Here is a 20,012-nt window from a genome sequence, read left to right as displayed (position 1 = left end):
TGAGAGAGAGCCTAGCCTACGGGTCCAGCCGCATTTGGGTTTTTTGAAATCGGCCGGCTAAGCTGCTACCTGCTGTGTTGAAACACGTCCTGCGTGTTCTGCTCTCCCAAGCAACTCTGCGCAGTAGACCGGGCAGAGAGAGAGTGACTGACCCCAAGTAAGTTTTCTCCATGTCCTTGGTCCTGCCTGCAGGACAGGACGCTTTTTGGGCTGAGGGAGGAAGGGAAGTGAGGTTGCAAGGTCATGATTATTCCTAGTTTCACTCATAAGGGGATGATCCAAGTTTTTATGAATATAACCCACTTGCAGATTTGCATTAAAATGTTCCAAGCTGCACTTCTGGAATTGGGCCCCTCTGCTAGGATCTCCCCCCTGCACACTTTTCTTTGTCAATATATCTCTGTGGACGCACTTATCTATGCCACAGGGTCTGGTTTATGAAAGTTTGTGCCACAATAAATCTGCGAAGTATTAAAATCAGTGTTTCTCAACCTTGGCAACTTTAAGATGGGTGGACTTCAATTCCCAGAATTCCCCAGCCAGCATAGCTGGCTGGGGAATTCTGGGAGTTGAAGTCCACTCATCTTAAAGTTGCCAAAGTTGAGAAACACTGATTTAAAAGGTCAGAAGACGTGTTCCTTCCAAAGCAGTTCATCTAGTGTGAGTAATAATAATACAGCATAGGGTTGCTAGCCTTTCTCCCTTCCATGAGTCTTCAATTTCTATCCAAAATACCTTCAAAGTGCCTTCAGTCTTTGATTTTGAATGGGCTTTCTAGCACCTTAGAGACTAGCAGATCTATCAAGATAACTTTTGGAAGCTGGAACCCATGTTTTCTGCCCAGGAGGTTATTTTCCAATTGCATTTTGATTTAGGGAAGGGGGACATTGTAAATAGTGAGTTCCAAAAAAATAATACAATGTAAGAAGAGGTAGTTTCAAATCCCAAATCTTACGCCGTAAGAAATCTGTTACTTGTTACGATTCCATGAGACTCTTGTGTTTTCAGGTTTATTTCCTGCAAGAAAATTAATTTGGGTCCATTTCTGTTGTAATATCTGTTACATGCAAAGATACGCAATCTTGCTCGGGAGTGGGTTAACACACCATAGAATTCACATCCAAGTTTTTCTTGTAAATAGGAAAGATATACCGCCTTTATGAATTATGTTTCCGATCATTTTTACATCTTTATGTATTTTCCCAGACACAGCCTTTGGCATAAACAGGCAAATTTTTGGTTGCTGATTCTCATGCTAGCTTTAGAAAAATTCTGAATTTCAATCTTTAGTGTAGACAGGAGGAGTACAGCATTAGAAACACATCAGCAACTCTCCTTTAACACATGTCAAAGAATATTCTTTCTCCTATTGAAGTTCTAAGGTGTCTTCACAATTTATTTTTTTCTGCCTGCTTTTCTCAGTTATCCAGTTAGGTAAGGTTCAATTTGGAGTTGATGCTCATATGTGGGGGCACTCTTGAATGGTTATGCATATTATTTCATAACGCACTAAGCCAGCCCAGCTAACTTTGTTCATTTGCTTGGCCACACCATCCTTCATCCTTACAATACGATTCATAGATCAACTTGTATTGGTTTTTACTCCAATCCATCACTTTCTACCTATAAAGACTCATTGATCCTGTTCCCACAACAAGCTTAACCCTTAACCCAATACAGTAATAGAAAGTATCACAGGAAAAAGAATAGGGTAGAAAAACTCTTTGCTTTTGATTCTCTGATCTGAACACCTATTACCAGCATGCATTTAATCTGCCAGATGCTTGAAACACCTCCTGATTTTTGCATCAGTCAGCAGATCAGATACTTTGGCACATTTTGGTCACGTATCCAATCTAGGGATGTAAATATAGAATTGCCATAAAAATGCCATTCTCCATCCATAAATACAACAAATTTTAGACTGTTGATTATTTATCTTCTTGAAACTAAAGTCATGCAGGAAATCAGTAATTATTTTATTTCCATACTTTACAAAAACGTTTTTCCTTGATGTCACTTCCCACTCCCATGTTGTAATTTGGTATTAGAAAGTCTTCATAGAATTGGAAATCCCGTTTGGAAGCATATCTTGGTATGTTCGCCCTTTTCCACTAAAAATATTTTAGCTACTGCAGAAAGAAGGTACAGAAGCCACAAAGTAGAGGAAATTTGCATGTTTTAATATTTATGGATGCTGCCATTGTATCAAGTCTCTAAAAAAGAAAAAAGTGAAAATATTTTGCTTTTATTCTACCTTCTTTGTGCCCTGGCTGACTGATCTGAAATCTCAAATGAACTGATGTTTTTGATAATCGTGTTTATTTTTCTAATGTGTTTGTGACAGGAATAAGCCAGCAAGGTGATTAACTGTTTTGCAGGAAAAAAAAGAAATATTTTTGCAGCCTTAATGTTCAAACCCTGTCATTCTCTGATCTTTAGTTCCTCCTATACATTTTAAAGAGGAGAAGGAAAAGGATTGATTGATTGTTAAATGGATGTTTAATTAACACCTTTAATGCTTTGTGTTTGTAAATATATATAGGAACCCGATGAAATATAATGTGTGAATGTGAGTGACATCATGACAAGTGTTAGACAGAGAAAGGGAACAAAAAACACCAATGTTGTACAAGATTGTCTATCACAGGAGAAAAACTGGAAACTTAATGGGAAGAACATAGCTGGTAAGTCATAGTTGGGTGAAGAAAAATTAAAATAACTTTTTATAAGTGTACAAGGTATCCCAAAAGTCTTAGTGCAGTTTTAAGCTTTTAAAGTTTACAATTGCACTAAAACTTTTGGGACAGCCTGTATAAATAAAGTAAAGGCATTGTAGTTTGTTTGAATAATGACTGTTTTTAAAGCAGTAAAACTGGAGCATTTGTGACATGTGTATCATTCAGCTGCAAAATACTGAAGTCGGCCTTGGTTAGAATAACTGAGATTCCTTCTCAATACGGCATTTCAGTAGATTTCTTGATTATAGCTGTCTTTGCATAAAATATCAAACTACAATTTATGCAACACATTTTAGTCTAACATTTTGTGCCAGCCTAGATCAAGTTGCTAGCTTAAGAATCAGGCTGCGATGTTGATCCAGTAAAGCTGATTAATTCCATAAATCATTGTTCAGTTAACCATGGGCTACCATATCATGCAAACATAGCCTACTCCTGTTTACAGAAGGAAGGGTGTTTCATGATAAAGTTGTTTTGATTTCTGAATTTCCACGCAAAATATTCCTGTGCTTTATTTGCACATACCATGGTGACATCTTGTCATGAAGCGAATCAGCTCATAAAATATAACTTTGCATACATTGCATCCTGTTAATAAGGAACAATCCAGCTTTAGTGCTTGGGCTTTCACTGAATTTGAGCCTCTTTTGTCAAAGTTGGTAGAAGTGATCCCTAAATGCACTAAATTGGAAATCTGAGAAAAGCAATGGATCTATATAAAGGAAATGCACATAGAAGAGTCGTGTAGAAACCCAGTTGGCATCAGCATCTTGTAATGCTTAAGGGTGTTTGTTTTTGCTACTCTGTCAATAGAAGTCCACCAGTAATTATATGTTATTAGTGGAGGCTGTTTCCATACACTGAATATTTTGGGAAGGAGAAAAGTGTAGTTTAGCTAATAAAACCTTTGAAGATTAAAGAAAATGTTGCTGTGATTAATAATAAATTCACCCTGTTGTAATGTATTAGAGAACATATCCCATAAAGCAGGGTTTTTCAGACCGGGTTTCACAGAACCATGGGGTTCCATGAGGATTTGAATGGATTCTGCAGGACTAAGGGGGTGGGAAAAGATTTAATCCCTTGCAAAGATATTTTGTTTTTCCTTAGTTTTCTGCAGAGATTTTCTTCCCTCTTAGGAACTTACAAAAACCAACACTGAAGAGCAATGTTGAGGAACAGATAATGAAAAGGAAAAATTCTCTGCAAAAGACTAGCGGGGGGGCAATGGAATGGTATGGCAGAAAGAGTGGGGCTAGTCAGGTGACGTTCAGGAGCCCCGCCCCTTCCAATCAGGGGATCTGGGAATTTTTTTTTTTTTAACGGACAGATTCCGTGGCCTGAACATAACGGAACCCCCCAGTAAAAGATTCATCAAAGAATTTCCAAATGCAAGATGTTGGCCGTGGAGATATTTTTGAGCTTATCAAGCCTTCCATTATTGAGGAAAGAATGCCACGCAGAACACTTTTTGAACCACGCGCAAACAAGCAATTCTTCCACGCAGCAGGAATAGCAATCTTAAGAAAAAGCCCTTAGCTTGTGCTTTTTTCCAGTATTCTGCTACATTAAGCCACAATGGGGTATTTGGGGTTTGGGCTTAGCATGTTGAGTGAATTCAAACAATGGAGTTCTTGGTGCTCTCTGAGTTTGCAGACAACCAGGCTCAGAGGGCATCAAGAACTCCGCAGTTCAGCCCTGAGTTACAGAACTCTCTTCTGCTGGAACTCAAACAATGACAGCATAATCAGTAAACCATTCTCAAACCAAGCAAAGGTTAGCTGAAGGGGTGAACCCAGACCATGAAAACTGGTCAAAGCCGTGTAAGTAGCATTAGCAGGAAAGTAACATTTAGCTTTTGTAGAGTTAAAAAGGTGCTGTAATACAGGAAGTTCTCTTTGGTCCAATTTCTGCTTCCCCCGTGCAGTACTCCATCTGGGTAAAACAACCACAGCTTTCAGCTGGACTCAGGGGTTTTAGTGTAGGTTTTGTTCCTGGTTTCCATTTTCTGTGCTATGTTGGGAAGAAATAAAATGGTCTATGTGCGTATGACAAATCGGTGTTATTTGTTTATGGATAGAACATGGGCAGTAACTGGAGAAGAGTCTTCAGTTCATATCAAACCTTCTGAATTTAAACTCTTAACTTCTATAGGTGCAAAACTGTGGAAGAAGGTTTCACTTGTTTTCGGTGGAACAGTGGGCCTTTCCTTGGGAATACTCACATCTGTTTACGTTGCTACGCTCCATGAAAATGATCTGTGGTTTTCAAACATCAAGGTAACAAGATGGCTGCAATTCTTTGTTGCCTTCTAAAAGTTTGGGTCTGTTCCTGTTTTACATGTTCTTTATCATAAACATGTGTTTGCATAGGCAATACAATCGATATACTTAGTGGTATGTGTTGAACATTTAACAGGCCAGGAAGCTGCACAGTTGTGTATTCTTCTTTAATGCACGTCACAGCACGTTGTTGTGTCCTGTGTGATTGGACTTCCTAAAGTCATGGAAGCAAACATGTTGTTATAATCCTAGCCTTGAAGCTTTTAAGCAAGATACCGGTAGATTTAATTCCCTGACTGGAGCAGTTGAGTATCAGTAGTAGAATTCATTTTGTGATACATCAGACTGTTTTCATCTAACGATGTCATGATAATAGGGCCAATTTGATCTTGCAGCAAATTCAATTGCAATTTCTTTGTTCGCCCTTGCAGGATAAAGCAGGGCCCCAGAGTGATTGAAAATCTGCCAAGAAAAAAGTGAGAATTGGTTCAATAACTCAGCAGTTTGAACACAACATTTTTTCTTTGATGAAACAAATAGCTCATGTAGGATAAGAATAGAGATCTCGTATTAATATTATTTATTATTTATTTATCCATTTATACCTGTCACAGTCACAAGACTTTCAGCAGCTGCAATAATTAGTAGCAACACAAGTATTTAAATAACATGTTCACATTTTAAATATCTATATATATAAAATATATACAATTCTATTAATATTAGTGTTAATAGTAAGGAAGAACCTACTTTGCTTTCTTACTAGTATTAATATGACCAGAATGGATTTTACTATTAAATTGTTATGCTCTGGCCACAATTGATGTGAGAGTCTAGAAAAAGTAGAAATTGCTATAGAACTGGCAAATAAGGAAAGCAGATGTTAGCTTAGTATGAAACAGATGTAAAACAGTAATGTTTACCTCATAAAGTATGGCATTTGGTGGAATACAGCTGGTACCCAGCTCACAAATTAATCATGTTTGATGCATTCTTGCTAATTAGATCCCCCTCTATGATCAGTCTTCTCCCCCCCCCCCCAATTAAACCCAAAATGTTTTAAAGATACGTTAGGTAATATTATGTATTATATACAATTTTTTCCAAACGTGTAACCAATGTGGAGACATCAGTCATATTAACCTACAAGTTTTTGGACTGATTGAATTTAGGATAGAACAGTCATACCCGAACCACTGAACGTGCTTTAGAACCTCATGTTTCAAAAGGTTGTGAGACCCACCATCTGGAATTGTTGCTTTCACTCTGGATTTGGATTCATACTGTGTGGTAAAAAATTTGTATCCCCACAAACCATAACAATCTCCGGGGCATCCTGACATCATCGCACAACTGACCTGAACTATTTGGGCCAGTTGTGACCAGCACAAATAATTTGTGTCATTTGTGTGCTGATGTCATAATGTGGATATTGGTTCTTCCTTCCTCCCCTACAGATATCCTTGCTAACAATATGGTAACCCTTGGATGTCAGCAAGACAGTGAAACAGACAAAGACAGCTTTAAAACAAGGGGAGTCTCTTAAATCTCTGCAACTCAGGAAATTAAAATCTTACCAGAATAAAAGCATCTGTCCCATGTTGCAGGAGACAAGATTATTTTAAATAGAAGGACTTTGTCTAATTCAAATTGGGATCAAAAGTGGAATGTAATGACAGGATGATGGCTGTAACATATAAATGACTTTATAAAGGACAAAACAGCATGAAGAAAAGACGTTCATAAGATTTCCATTGGGTTCAATCCAGATTAGAGTAGGCTAATTGATTTCAGTGGGTTATTCTAAGCATGTGTATTTCATCCAACTTTTGTGGTTTCGTTCCTAGATGTGGGTGAGAGAATTAAAAAAGAGAAAGAGAGAGATTCCAGTTGCCAATTTTGAATTTACAGAAGTCCAAGAACACTTCTATTCTTATACATACAGGCACATCAGTTAAGAGTTTTTGTTAATTAGCATAAAATCACAAGAATTGCTAGATTCACAGAATTCAAATTCAAGAAATAATGTTAGTTTAATTTTTGTCTTGATTATAGCACCTATGCTGGTTATCTGAAATGAAATGGGGATTGTAGTCCCTTGCATTTCTCTAGTAATTGATGTTTTGGTGACAGCCAAAGTTTTCTGGAATATGTAGATTCTGGAAAGAAGAACTTAAAACTTTGCTGTGTCATCAACTCATAAAATGATCTTGATTAATCTTTCAACCTCAATTTCACACTGCTTGAGCTAGGAAAGGTAGTGATCTGTGGCATGGAATAACTGTATTGAGAAATGAGATAAGTATTACAAACTGCTTTGTCTATTTAATATATGGGTTGCATCCAGACCGAATCATGCATAAAATAGATGCATTGAAATCAGTAAGTGTGAATTTAGTCCATAAGCTTAAACAGATGTATTTTATAAATTCTTATCGATCTTGCTTTAACTGTATTCTACTGAAGACTAAATGGAAACATTGCAGTCAGACCTAATGTGATATGTTTGGTTTTAGCATAGCATTTGCGATATATCAACCATAGTTCCAGCCTTCCAAAGTGTGAACCGAACCAACCGTAGGATGTTCAACAAGTCATAGTTAAAAGTAGTCTTCGTGTGATGTGTGAACCCAGCCCAAGTGTATTAAACAGGTCAAGGTCAAGCAAAATTAATAGATGCATAGTTTAAGTTTCTTCTTGCATCTCAACGGATTTGCTTTCTTATAGGAAGTAGAACGGGAGATTTCCTTCAGGACAGAATGCGGTTTGTACTACTCTTATTACAAACAGATGCTGGGGGCTCCATCTATTCAACAAGGTATTGTCGAGTTGTTGTTTTCCATGTTGGTTTTCTGCATCAGAAACATAGGATTCAACTATTCTGTGCCTAGAACCCAATTATCCAGCTTTCCCTTCTGTTTCCATAGCATTTTTGGAATAAATCTCATAAACACAAGCAATTTTTTGCTACTGCTTTTTAGACCTACAGGTGTCTGTGGTTTCTAGCTGTCATTAAATAGTAGTTTTCAGATTTTCTTGACTATAAAAAGTAATCTCTGGAGCACTTCATTTACTGGAAAACCAGCCTTTTCTGTCAGACTATTCATAAGAACAGGAATGATAATCCTATACCTATTTACAAGGGACATAAATAGGATTTACTTTTGAGAAAACACGTTTGGGAATGCACATAACCTGCTCTAAGAGAATCTGCATATTCTCCCACTCAAATAAAGGAGGGTGGAATCTAATTTTGTATTTTCTCAGATTACTTACATATTTTTATTATAAAAAAAAGTGTTTGGTTTAAATCCAGGAAACAGGGAAGGCTATCCATCAACAAACACATGTCAGACCATTTTAAATTTTGGATAATTATGACTCTTCCCCCCCCCTAATCACAGTCTTCAAGAAAGTGAGAATTTTTATAGGCAATGCAAAATCAGCTGAAAATATTTGTGCAGGATAGAGTTTTTTTCACTTGACAGATTCTCATTCTATTGTGTACCTTGTGCTCAGAAGCAAAAAATGTCTGCTCTGGAGAGACCTTCTGGTCATCATTTTAGCATTATCACAGTTTGTTACAGATGCTTTCTATATTGTTAAAAATGCATGAATTTAACCTAAGTGTAAGTGGTGTGATGGTGAAGGTGTGAGACTAGGAGTTGAAAATCCCATATTCTAGTCCAGCTGGAGCCACAGAAATCCTGTGGGTGACTTTGGGCCAGGCACGTTCTCTCAGCCCAACCTACACCATGGAGTTTTTGGGGTAGAACACCAAAGAGGAGGGAACACAGTTTGGAACACCTGGAGCTCCTCAATGAAAGGTGGGATATAAATTTATTCAGTAAATAAAGTAGTATATTCTAAAGCAGGAAGCTAAAGAACATTTTTAGATAACGTCACTTTATATTATATTTATATAGAATTATTTCAGCTTCTTTCTTTGTAATTTCCCTTTTGCGGAAGGTTTTAACATTTTCATGGGTTTTTATAAGTAGTGGTGTCACGTTTTCCCTTCCTTCTCACCATGCAGGTATACACAGCTTGATCTATGACAATAAAACAGAATCCATGAGGACAGTTAATATACTTGGAAGAATGAATGTTTATCAAGAAGTATTTCTCAGCATTCTATATACAGTGTTTCACATGAAAGTAAGTTGTAACGAACAACTCCTAACAAAATCCTCAGGGAATTCAGTCACCCATGTTGTTATGGTTGTTGCATAAGTACAGTAGAATTTAATTTCATTTTTTATTTGTACACACACACATTCACACACACACACGCATAGCCCGAAGCATATTTCAGAGCCAATATGGTGTAGTGGTTAAGGCACCAGGCTAGAGACCGGGAGACTGGGAGTTCTAATCCAGCCTTCTGCACAAAGCCAGCTGGGTGACCTTGGGCCAGTCCCTCTCTCTCAGCCCTAGGAAGGAGGCAATGGCAAACCACTTCTAAAAAACCTTGCCAAGAAAACTGCAGGGACTTGTCCAGGTAGTTGTCAAGAATCAAGACTGACTCAAAGGTATATTCCTTCTCAGAGTCGGTTTGGTGAAGTGGTTAAAGTGCTGGACTAGGAGTGGGGAAACATGAGTTCTAGTCCTGCCTTAGGAACAGAAGCCAGCTGGGTGACTTTTGGGCCAGGCACTCTTTCTCAACCATAGGAAGAAGGTTCTGACTGTCAAAGCTACTTCTAAAAATCTTGCCAACAAAAATGCAAGGATTGGCCCTTGTAATCCCCCAGAGTCAAGACTGCCTCGAAGGTCCCAAAAACGAGCATATTTACTTAGAAGTAAATCTTACTGTGTTCAGTGGGGCTTACCCCCAAGAGAACACCCAGGCTTGAAGGATTACAGAACATTTTACTTGGACATAAATCGTATTTCCAGTTTCAACAGGATAGGCTTCCTAATAAATAGGATGGGTTTTACAGAAATGCTTTTAGATACAAACAGTTGATTTCATGCTAAAATGAATAATGACCACTTCACTATTTTATTTATCCTTCTCTTGCAGAAATTTTTAGAACCTGTTTATTTTTACATCTACACACTGTTTAGCCTTCAAGCCGTATATGTCATTGCCTTATATGCGACTAGCTGGCTTCTTAGTGGAACGTGGCTTTCGGGTGTATTAGCTGCTGTCTGGTATATAGTCAACAGGTGAGGTTATCTTCTCCTACCATCATCTGATTTTTACCATGGGGAAAGTTTGACATGAGCAGATCAGAATGTTTACATTAGGAGAGATACCTTGGGGTAAACCAGGCATACAACGCCTTTGGAAGTACAGATGTTGTGGGAATATAATTCTGGTCTGTGCTTGTTGGGTAATTGGAATCTAACCACAGTGGAAGTGTCAGCCCTTCAAGATAGATCAGACTAGGAAACCACTGTCATGTAGGCCAGTGCTAATTTTATTATAAACTTCTAGTAACAATCTTGAAAGTCTGAATACACTGCCATCCACCCTCCTTCCTTTTATCTTTCTGCGAACTAGGGAGGGGCTTGTCTGAGATGCTTATGCATATTACAGTCTTGCTCTGGACTCGGGTTTCTTTTATCTGACCATTGCCTTGTCAGCAGCTCTTCCTCCTGTCTCTCAAGACCATTCCTTCTGCTCTTTAGGAAGGGCTATAGATCTCTACCATTGCTAAGAATTTATATGTGAATGTAAAGGAATGTCAAAATGACCTTGGGGAAGGAATGGATGAACTGTTGAGAGAGGAGAAACAGCAACTCAGTCCTGGGAAAGTAGAAAGGGTAAGAAAGAGACTCAAAATAACTCCACCTTGATTCTGTTTGGTATAAGAGGGGGCAGAGGGAAACTCTGGCAGGCTTTCAAGATTCTGTTGTTATATCCTACAACAATAAAGTAGCATTCCTGGAATCCTTGCAGTATCTTTTTCCTGATCTGGCCTACTTCAAAAGGCTGGCATCAATGTTGAAAGCATATTTGGCATTTAATGTTTACAAGACACTATGAACTAGAGAACCAGTTTGGTGTACTGTAGTGGTGAAGGCACCAGGCTAGAAACCAGGAGACTGTGTGTCTAGTCCTGCCTCAGGCCAAAGCCAGCTGGGTGACCTTGGGCCAGTCATTCTCTCTTAGCCCTAGGAAGCAGGCAATGGCAAACCACTTCTGAAATCTTGCCAAGAAAACTGCAGGGACTAGTCCAGGCAGTCACCAGGAGTCAACACTGACTCGAAGGGCCAAAAAAAATGGAATGTATTACCTAAATCTAGACCAGAAATTCTATAATCTCACTATATTCCTCTCTGTTTGAAACCTGATTGTTTTAAAAAAATAAAACACCTTTTAAACATTAATCTGATTAGCCTGAAAACTTCTTTGCCATATTTCCTAGTAGGCAAAGAATATTCCAAGTGTGTTTCAATTTCCTCCTCGTGGATGTTTCCCCATCTTAGCTCAGAACTTCTCCTTACATAACCTTTGCCTTTAATTTCCACAGAGTAGATACGACCCGAGTGGAATTCACCATCCCACTAAGAGAAAACTGGGCACTGCCGTTCTTTGCTGTTCAACTCACTGCAATTACTTTCCTCTTGAGACCACATTTACAATCTACTCATGAAGTACGTCTTTGTTTCCATGTCAAAAACATTTTTTCAGGAAAATGCCATGCTAAAGGATTTGGATATAGCTAAAGATACATTGGCAACAATATCGAAACAAACCTATCTCACAGCATTGATTGAATTGATCCTACGGAGACTGCATATACATTGAAGCAAGCTATATCTAGCATTTACCAAAAAGAGCTTAGCATTTAATGCCAGAGTCAGGAGAAAATGGATCCATAGATTGGTTCAATCGTTGCACTCAACTGGTTAGGAAGTGCCTGTTTTTTGTCCTTGATGTCCCATGAAGGAATAGCCATAACTGATGAAAACTAATAGCAGTTTTGTGCCATTTTGAGGTGGGAAACACATGAAAACTGAAATGTAAGTTCTTAAGTAGGCATATCACAAGGTTTGTTGTTGTTTTTTTAATTCTCCTACAGCTTCTTCCCCGAACTGACCCCACCTATACGTGCAATGTGGGACCGTTCTCTTTGAAGCCATCAGCACCCATCTTGACCACCACCAGATGGTTACCCACTCCTATAAATCAATCAAGTTTATTACAGTCTTAAGGCCAGATATAGTCAAAATATCTAATAATAGCAGTATTACATCCTTCTACATATACGTATACATATACGTGTATGACAGAAAAACAAATATAATAGGGCCTAAAATAATTAAGAATAAATCAAATCAAAAATCAAACCGAAAAATAAATCAAAATAAAATACTACTATAAGAAATTCCAAACCTAGGTAATCCACTCCTATGAACAGTAACAGTGGTTTGTTTGCTAGCTTGGGACATAATGGGATGTATGAACCTCTCCGTTGATTGCTGAATGTTGTGTAGAGATCCAGCCATTTTGGCTGGTTAACAAACTGCTTTTAAAATCCTGGATTAGCGTTAGGCCATGGAGTGGCCATGGAGGCACACAACTCGGTTGTTCAGGACTGGATAACCTGTTTCTCCTTTGGCTTGCATTTTTGATTTATGGGATTCTTTAAAAAAAAAAAGCTTCTGGCACTGTATGTGCTCTGTTGGATTAAAGAGAGAATACTTCTGTAGACACTGGGGGTTGGATGGTTTGTTGCTAGATGGGAAAGTCCAATCATTTCTTTCTTTTTGGGCTACTATGATCTTTCCTGATGTTTCTCATTCACTGGATTTTCTTCTCCCCCCCCAGAGGTTGACACTTCTAGCAGTGTTTATTTCAACCTTCCTCTTAAGTTTGACTTGGCAATTTAATCAGTTTATCCTGTTGATCCAAGCAATGGCTTTGTTCACGCTCGACTGTCTTGACATGATTCCTGAAGGAAAAGTAAGTTAATTACTGAATGGGGCAGCCATTGATGCAGACTTAAGCCGTGTTGAAATAATAGGAGACCCACACACTTGGCTGCGGTTGATAGTATCCCACTGTATACAATATACATCCTGAAAGGGGTGGGGTTATTAAAAATAATGAACTTATACTGGGCTAGATGTAAAGCAAACCGAGTCATCTTAATTTAGTCTCTTTCATCCAAGCATTAATAAAAAATAAACTCTGTCTTGCATCATTTCTTAATCATTTTTGCAGATCATGTGGATCTATATCATGCAGGTGGGCAGTCTGCTGATGGTTTACATCTTACAGTTCTTTAATTCCATGATAGTTGGATCATTGCTTGTAAGCTTCAATATGTCGGCCTTGTTAGCAAGAAAACTTCAGGTACCTGCTCCGTTTTTGCTTTACCAAAATAGCTAGCAAAGAGAATGAAAAGGCTATTGTTTACCTGCTCTTAAATCGATTGTATACCATTATAAATGGTATAATTGTATACCATTATAAATGGTATACAGCAAGCACAGATAAATATTATTTATGCTTTATTTCTTCCCCTCTCCCTCTCTGTCCTCCTGGCTTACTATTTTAACTAGAACTCAAATATAGCATTTCCATAGTGTTTCCTTCCTTTCTTTTTTCTTCAGGTTGAGTTCCCCAATCTCTTTCTTTCTTTGCGTTAGATTATCCGAAACTATATCGCTCTGTGTTGTAGGGCGATGACTGAAGCAGAATTACCTCCAGTCACCTGAGCCACAGCCTGAGACAATTTTTTGAAATCACCGGAAGGGCTGGGCAGAATTTGTTTGATCCTATTTCTTTTTAAATTTGGGGGAGTTTGGGAGTTAATCGGTGTGCCAAGCTAAGCTTCTCAGAGGTTGAATGTGCCTACTTGGCTGCTTTGTTTGTAAAGCAGAAAGACTATTGTTCAATGGTGCTTCTGCCCCATTTCGCAAAAGGAACCTTAGAACATTTTAGAACTAGGAAAATAGAGGCTGGAGACCCACAATGTTTGGTCTTTTGCACGTAGATCCCTGGGTTAAAGCTTGAAAAATAAGGCTTATAACCTTGGGCTAAAATAGTGACTTCAGACTTTTTTTTCTGCCCCACTTTAAAAGTAGTTTTGTTTTTTAATCTGCTCTGCTTGTACTCTATCTCTAGAAAAGGTCCTTCATTCCACAACATTTCTATACAAACGCATCTGTACATTCATGATTATATGAATGCAGAACCCGGAGGAAAATCTGTCTTTGGAAACATCACCAGCAGTTTCCTTTTTATGCTTGTTTTGACTATGAAGCTGAAAATGTCCTTTATTGGATAGCAACAGATGGTTAATATGATAGTAATATTTTTAATTAATTCCAAAGAGCAAGAAATACCAAATCACATAATTTGTCTTGTCGTAGATGCATTTTAAGTACCGTTACTGCTTGCATTTTCCAGAATAACTTGAAAACTGGAGGCTTGTTTAGCAGAGTTGGGAAACTTCTTTTTCATGTGCTCTTAGTGCTGTGCTTGACATTCCTTGTGAATAATTTTATTAAGGTAGGTAAGTTTTTTTCCCCCTATCTATCTAGCATCATGTTGAAATGAATATGGGACATTTAAACCTTAGGCGCTAAATCATAATGGACCATATCTATTCATGTAGAAGAGCTTTTCGATCTGTCTTCCTTCTACAGAGCCCCATGGCTCCAATTTCTTTTCCGGTGGGTCCTCCACACTTCTGGAACAGATTTTTGGGTTCCCATGAATCTTCAGGGAAAAGAAAATCTGTTTGCCTTCCCCAATGGATGCTGCTCCATTAACAGACAACACTGGATTTCAGTAGTTGTGAGAAAAGGATAAATAAATGTTGTTCTTTAACTGTCTAATAGCTAACAGTGTTCAGTTATCAGAAGAAAAAGGATCTTGCTTTCTGTTTTAGATGGATGAATACAAACATCCACCACTAAAATTTTCACCACTGTATATCAACAGCTCTGCCTCTTCTGTTTTTCGTATTCTTCCTGAGTTTTTTACTCATTCATTTATAAGAGAATGGATATAATATGTTTCCGCTAAAAAGAGCTTCCAGGGAAAAAAGTGATTAAAGACCGGTTAAAGAATTTTTGATAAAGAGAAAGAGACAACAGAAAGCAGTCCTGTAATTTAGAATCTCCTCATTGAGATCAAATGCCTTCCTTCACTTAAAAGGCCTTTTAAAAAGTGACAGCAGTGTAACGCAGTTGGAGCTAAGAGGAGTCCTAGGGCAAGGAATGCCACAACCTAGAAGTTGTCTTTTCACATTTATCAGCGAAGAAAGAAGTTGAAGGCTTGAACAAAGTAGACCCACCGATTTTTCATTTCCCAATAACTGTGTGAGTTATAGGGAAAAATAGATGAGGATTCCTGTGGCTCTTGATGCTCTTATAAATTCAGCTTTTTATTAATCTTTGTTCATACTTAAAAGGAAAGCATAGATTATTTTATTAGTCCTCTGGGTAACTTGAGATTTTATTTCTATTCAAGATAAACATTATGGGGGAAAAACTAGTTAAATGTTAAATTACAGGCTGATTTTTGCAAGATTTCATGACATTTGTCAGTTACAGTATAGGTAGTCCTCAGTTAACCACTGAAATTGGGACCAGGAACTCCATTGCTAAGCAGTACGGTTGCAAAGCAAAAAAAACCACATGATTGTGTCAGCTTAAATGGCAGTTCCAGCTGTTGTCACTAAGTGAATCCTGCATGGTCGTTAAGCACAATGTCACATGACTGCGACTTGCTATTTCCTGCCAGCTTCCCCACTGGCTTTTCTTGTCAGAAGCCAGAAGGTTGCAAATGGCAATCATGTGACCATGGGGATGCTGCGACAGCCGCAAGTTCGAGGACCAACCGTAAGTCTCATCATTCAGTGCCATCACAATTTCAAATGGTCACTGAACAAGTGGTCACTAATAATATGGATTATTTCACAGCTTGAAAGAATCCCAAAGTAATAACTTTCAGGTCATGAGGACAGGTTGGCAGGAAGGGAATAGCTGAACAGTAATTTCCATAGAATATAAGTACTGTAAATTTCTCCTTTCTCCATAGAAAATTTTAAATCTGGAATCAGATGAGCATATATTTAAATTTCTGAAAGCAAAATTTGGATTTGGAGCAACAAGGTATGGAAACCATTGTTTTTCTAAAGTATTTCCTTAGAAGGTAGATCTTTCCATGTGTCAGGTACATGCAGGATATAGTTCTAATAAATAAACACCTTACATCACAGACTTCGTCCTCATAACTTTCTTCTTATTTCTTTAGAGATTTTGATGCTAACCTGTACTTGTGCGAAGAAGCTTTTGGTCTTTTGCCTTTTAATACTTTCACAAGACTTTCAGATTCACTAGTTTTTTATGCCTACTTGTTTGTACTTTTGATATTGGCCACAACAGCTGCTGTTGTCTCTTTTCAGAACCTCAGGTACGTCCGTTTATAAACCTGTAGAGTTTTGCTCTGTTTGTGTGGTTTTTCCCACTGGCTAAGAGCAGGAACCGATTAAGAGAATTTAGCAATCTGTATACGCCACTGATTGAAGTCACGTATCTGAAGCATCGTTGCGAAATTGTTAGATTTAGTCTTCCCCGCCCACCCACGTATGTAATAGTCGCTATCTAAAGATGAGATGAATATCCATGATTCCCATTGGATAAGAAAAAACATCCCCCCTCCTTCCAAGTAAACTTGTCAGGTAAATATTTATTTACCCAGATGTACAGACCATCCCCATTGTGTGCAGAATTATGATGCGCAAATAAAAATCACGTGCTGCTTCTATTTATTTGACTCCGGTATCATATTTCCTGGTCCTGTGTAAAAGTGAAAAATCTCACACGGGGGAATATTTAGCACATTCAACCAATAGAATCCATTACAATTGCATTAGAATGTTTTATTGTCTCAAGAGGGTGCTCTGAGCTGCATACAAATGTCCCGTTTTAAAAGAACTTTCGAGCCTTGTCCTCGCTGGCCACAGCGTAACCACGTTCTTCTTTTCTCCTCCTCTGTTGACTCAGTGGTCGTTCCAGCATCAAATCAGTGGATAAACTACCCACGTCCACAACAGTGTTGAAACCTGCCACTGCTTACCACTTGGTACACACTATTTCATTTGGGATCCTGGCTTTAAGCACAATGAGGTACTTTTAATCTAGTGTATCTATCTGAAAACCACTTAACAGGCCGTCGGAAATAACAAAGAACCAATAAGGCAGGGGCTTGGTGACTCTACTGGGTGTTCTCCCTTTTTAATAAGTTCCACAAAGCTGCAGTGTAGTCCTCCTCTAAAATGTATGGCAGAATAGAGGCTGTTCCTTTATACTTTTTTCTGATGAGCAGTCAGTTGGGTTTCTTTAACAGCCTGGATAGCTGCTTTTAAATAACTTAATGATCAGCCACGACGTGAGAGCTATTTTTCACTTTCTGGGGGTAAACAGATAATAGAAATGGCTGGTGTGGGTCTTCCGGGCTGTGTGGCCGTGTTCTGGAAGTTTTGTTTCCTAACGTTTCGCCAGCATCTGTGACCGGCATCTTCAGAGAGCAGGAGCAAGAGAGAACTGCTCCTGTCTGTGCTCCTGCACTCTGAAGATGCCGGTCACGGGTGCTGGCGAAACGTTAGGAAACAAAAGTTCCAGAACACGGCCACACAGCCCGGAAGACCCACACCAGCCATCGTATGCCGGCCGTGAAAGCCTTCAACAATACACAGATAATAGAAATGTTTTTTTTTTCGACAATACACAGATAATAGAAATGTTTTTTCCAAATTCACAAAATGTTTCCTGTTTCCAATTTTCCTTTTTTTTTTTTTTAATCTTGCAGGATGAAGTATCTTTGGACTTCCCACGTATGTATGTTTGCAGCTTCTGGCCTGTGCAGTAGTGACATCTGGGGACTGGTTTTGAAATGTGTTCATCTTCACACACCCAAACGGGTTAGAGTTTATTGGTCTATTTAGTTATGTAAGAAATGTATATGGCCACTCGATTCGAACAGCTGGAACTCTGCATGGCATGCAGTCAACAAGCAAACAAACATTAACAGACCAGTACATTTAAAAACGGCAGCAGAAATGAATAAGCAATCAGGAACCCCAGATTTAGATTACACCCCTCCAGGCAGGAATTTCAGTCATTACATTTTGATCTTCTGATTTCAGCGATGAATGAAATTCTGGTTCAATTTTCATTGCCTAAAACAGACTTGTAATATGGTGGATGAAAGCAGATTGCGTACAATTTAATTAGGTACTCCGAAGGGGTTGTATAATGTTTCATTTCTAACTCTGTTGAGCTCAAAACTCACAAAATGTCCTGTTTCCAATGCGAAACTTCCGTTCTCAAGGCAAAACTGCTCGTTTTAAGCATTTTTAATGTGTTTTAAAAAGCTTCCAGCAATGTTCAAAATGCCTATTTTCTGCTTGAAATAGCCAGTTTGCATTCAAAGTGGAATGTTTTGCAATGTTTAGAGCTCAAAATAGTTCATAATGAAACATTTACACATTCCTAGTATTTAGAGTGCATTTGGAAACATACTCCTTTTTAAAAAGAATGCTATTTAAGTCCACTAGATGGTGATGTTGTAGAAGCTACGAAAAGCATAAACAAGGTAAGGATTTTCATGAAAAATTATGAGAGTATATGATTGCTCAGATACAGCACAATAAAATTCAATGAAATTCACGAAAACTAAATTGATGCACAGTCTTTGCTTAACATTCTTAATAGAAAGACTTTCAAAGTAAGTCATTCTGTGACCTCAAAGTATGCAAAATTTGAGAAATTTCTTATGAATTTGATCTAAATAGTTTTTTTCCCCTTTCAATACATATAATTGTGGCCTTTTCTCTATAGGTATCTGTGATTAGATATTTAACACCAATCCTCATACTGCTGTATCTTTGTTATAAGGTAAGACCCTTCTTTAAATCTTTTTAAGTTTTTTTTTTCTTTTCTCAGAATAGAAGTCTTTCTATCAAAGATTTACCTGTTTGAATTAAAGGCACTGAGGATAATCTGTGATGAGTTATTGGGCCTGTTGTTAATACAATTCAACAAGTAAATAATAAAAAACAGGTTTTTCTTCCTCCATTTCTTTCATTTGAACTTCCTTTGATTTTATTTAAACTTTTATATGAGAATGGAATTCTAAACCTTACTCTATTGGCATTTATAAAATTTTGAATCCATTTCAGTCCCCCCTGGGTTACCAAAGTCACAGCCCCCAGTCTGTGACTCAGTCCCAGGGATCAGGGCCAGCTCCTTCTCGGTGATATAATTAGAGACTTTTCTCCTGCATTTGCCCTGATCATTTGCATTTAAGAGATATTAAATTTAGCCTTTTTTGGTTTGGCTTTACATTTTACTTCCTCCTCTTTTACTTGCTGGCGGACTGTGTTTGGGTTAAGAGTTGATAGCTTGTATTTACCGTTAGCCACTTCAGAGAGATTTACGCTAATTGTAAGACATTTGCTGATGTAAAATAATTGAGTAAATATTATCAATAGGTGAAGAGTGGCATTGAGTTGCATAGTCTGAAGGCACAGACTATAGTCTCTTCCTTGTCATTTATATTCAGAGCATGTTTATCAACAGGCCTTTCCAATGCTTGATTTAGGCACTTTGAAAACACTCTGTTGGTTATGTATGAGCTGTTTCCAGAGCCGCCGTGGTAACCTGTACTGGCTGATCCTTTATTTCACCACATTTACCAGCACAGAATCTGGGTATAAGATATGGCTTATTTTTAGCTTTGCTCTGGAAACTAACGATGGCAGATTCTTGCTTCTGTGAACAGGCTCCAAATCCAGAGATCCTGTCAGGAAGCATAGTTTCTGTGGAAGGCACAGGTTGTCCTTTCTTGTCTTACTAAACCAGTGTTGTCCAAACTTGGCCACTTTAAGATGAGTGGACTTCAACTCTCAGAATTCCCCAGCCACCCATGCCCTCTGTATGCACACCTGCAAAATCCACTACATAGCACACTGTTCTCTTAAATGCTGGTCAGCGTCTGGAACCCCTTTCCTATCCCCTC

The 20,012-nt window shown here is 38.2% G+C and overlaps 1 protein-coding gene across 1 annotated transcript in view; it reads left to right on the top strand.

Annotated features, from left to right (window-relative positions):
* DPY19L3 (dpy-19 like C-mannosyltransferase 3) overlaps nucleotides 1–20,012 on the top strand; it is a 38,931-nt gene that overhangs the window by 2,767 nt on the left and 16,152 nt on the right. The window contains exons 2-15 of the mRNA XM_088136076.1: nucleotides 2,546–2,687; nucleotides 4,896–5,020; nucleotides 7,751–7,841; nucleotides 9,060–9,181; nucleotides 10,047–10,192; nucleotides 11,503–11,626; nucleotides 12,804–12,938; nucleotides 13,200–13,331; nucleotides 14,391–14,492; nucleotides 16,029–16,102; nucleotides 16,245–16,403; nucleotides 16,997–17,119; nucleotides 17,802–17,913; nucleotides 18,833–18,889. Of these exons, the coding sequence (XP_087992202.1) occupies nucleotides 2,585–2,687; nucleotides 4,896–5,020; nucleotides 7,751–7,841; nucleotides 9,060–9,181; nucleotides 10,047–10,192; nucleotides 11,503–11,626; nucleotides 12,804–12,938; nucleotides 13,200–13,331; nucleotides 14,391–14,492; nucleotides 16,029–16,102; nucleotides 16,245–16,403; nucleotides 16,997–17,119; nucleotides 17,802–17,913; nucleotides 18,833–18,889 (1,605 nt within the window). The 5' untranslated portion in view covers nucleotides 2,546–2,584. The remainder of the gene's footprint in view (nucleotides 1–2,545; nucleotides 2,688–4,895; nucleotides 5,021–7,750; nucleotides 7,842–9,059; nucleotides 9,182–10,046; nucleotides 10,193–11,502; nucleotides 11,627–12,803; nucleotides 12,939–13,199; nucleotides 13,332–14,390; nucleotides 14,493–16,028; nucleotides 16,103–16,244; nucleotides 16,404–16,996; nucleotides 17,120–17,801; nucleotides 17,914–18,832; nucleotides 18,890–20,012) is intronic.

Source organism: Python bivittatus, unplaced genomic scaffold (genome assembly GCF_059951505.1).
Source record: "Python bivittatus isolate LINGU-HERP-01145 unplaced genomic scaffold, Pbiv_v1 ctg000190_np1212, whole genome shotgun sequence".
Classification (NCBI taxonomy): Eukaryota; Metazoa; Chordata; class Lepidosauria; order Squamata; family Pythonidae; genus Python; species Python bivittatus.
Note: the sequence above shows the minus strand (reverse complement) of the source record. Positions and strands in the feature narration are given on the sequence as shown.